General features: G+C 29.0%; 1 protein-coding gene across 1 annotated transcript in view; it reads right to left on the bottom strand.

Moving 5' to 3' along the window:
* cand_028210 (NUF2 family protein) overlaps positions 1–482 on the bottom strand; it is a gene marked incomplete at both ends in the record, with an annotated part of 1,477 nt that extends 995 nt beyond the window's left edge. Inside the window, one exon of the mRNA XM_067213049.1 lies at positions 15–482. Within this exon, the coding sequence (XP_067068546.1) occupies positions 15–482 (468 nt within the window). The remainder of the gene's footprint in view (positions 1–14) is intronic.
* Between the last annotated feature and the right edge of the window lie 195 nt (positions 483–677).

The raw sequence follows: 677 nt of genomic DNA, 5'->3' as shown, positions 1-677 counted from the left end.
TTAGCCTTATCAACTTTATCTAATATTTCTTCAATCTGATAAAATTCATCTTTATATGTCATCCAACGATCTTCTTTAAATCTCATTAAATTTACAAAGCCACACAAAAATATATAAATTCTATCTGCAGTTGGCCTATATAAATCATTCATGGTAAAATCATCAATTCCTATCATATTCCAAAGTATTTTACAGTATCTTAAGAATCGTAAATTTCCAATAGATTTGATATGATGCTTTCCTTGATCTGATAATATATCTATTGCTGTTAATAATACCTGCCCTGATAGTTCTTCTGGTCTAATATCTTCCATATCTATTTCTAGTGCTATTGATAGACAGTTCATATATAAATCACTGGCAATTTCACTTGTAATATTATCCCAGAAATTATGACCTACTTCAAATCCAAGCATATCAAGTTCATGCATCAGCTCATTTAGATCAAGTTCTGGGAACTGGTATCGAAATTTAGGTCTCATATCTACATATAGATAAAGAGTTGCAAATTACTTTATTGTAATACAATAAATCTCCTAGGTAATATAATCCCAATTTTTAGAGATATTCAAGTATGTGGTTTAAAGTGTGAAAATGACACGGCCGCCTCACAAGTAAACCAATATTTGATATAAACTGAAAGAAAAAATCCAACCTGTTTTTATTCAAAAAAAAAA

Source organism: Cryptosporidium andersoni (genome assembly GCF_001865355.1).
Source record: "Cryptosporidium andersoni isolate 30847 chromosome Unknown contig_80, whole genome shotgun sequence".
In the NCBI taxonomy this organism is placed as follows: Eukaryota; Apicomplexa; class Conoidasida; order Eucoccidiorida; family Cryptosporidiidae; genus Cryptosporidium; species Cryptosporidium andersoni.
This window is presented reverse-complemented; position numbering and strand designations above follow the sequence as displayed.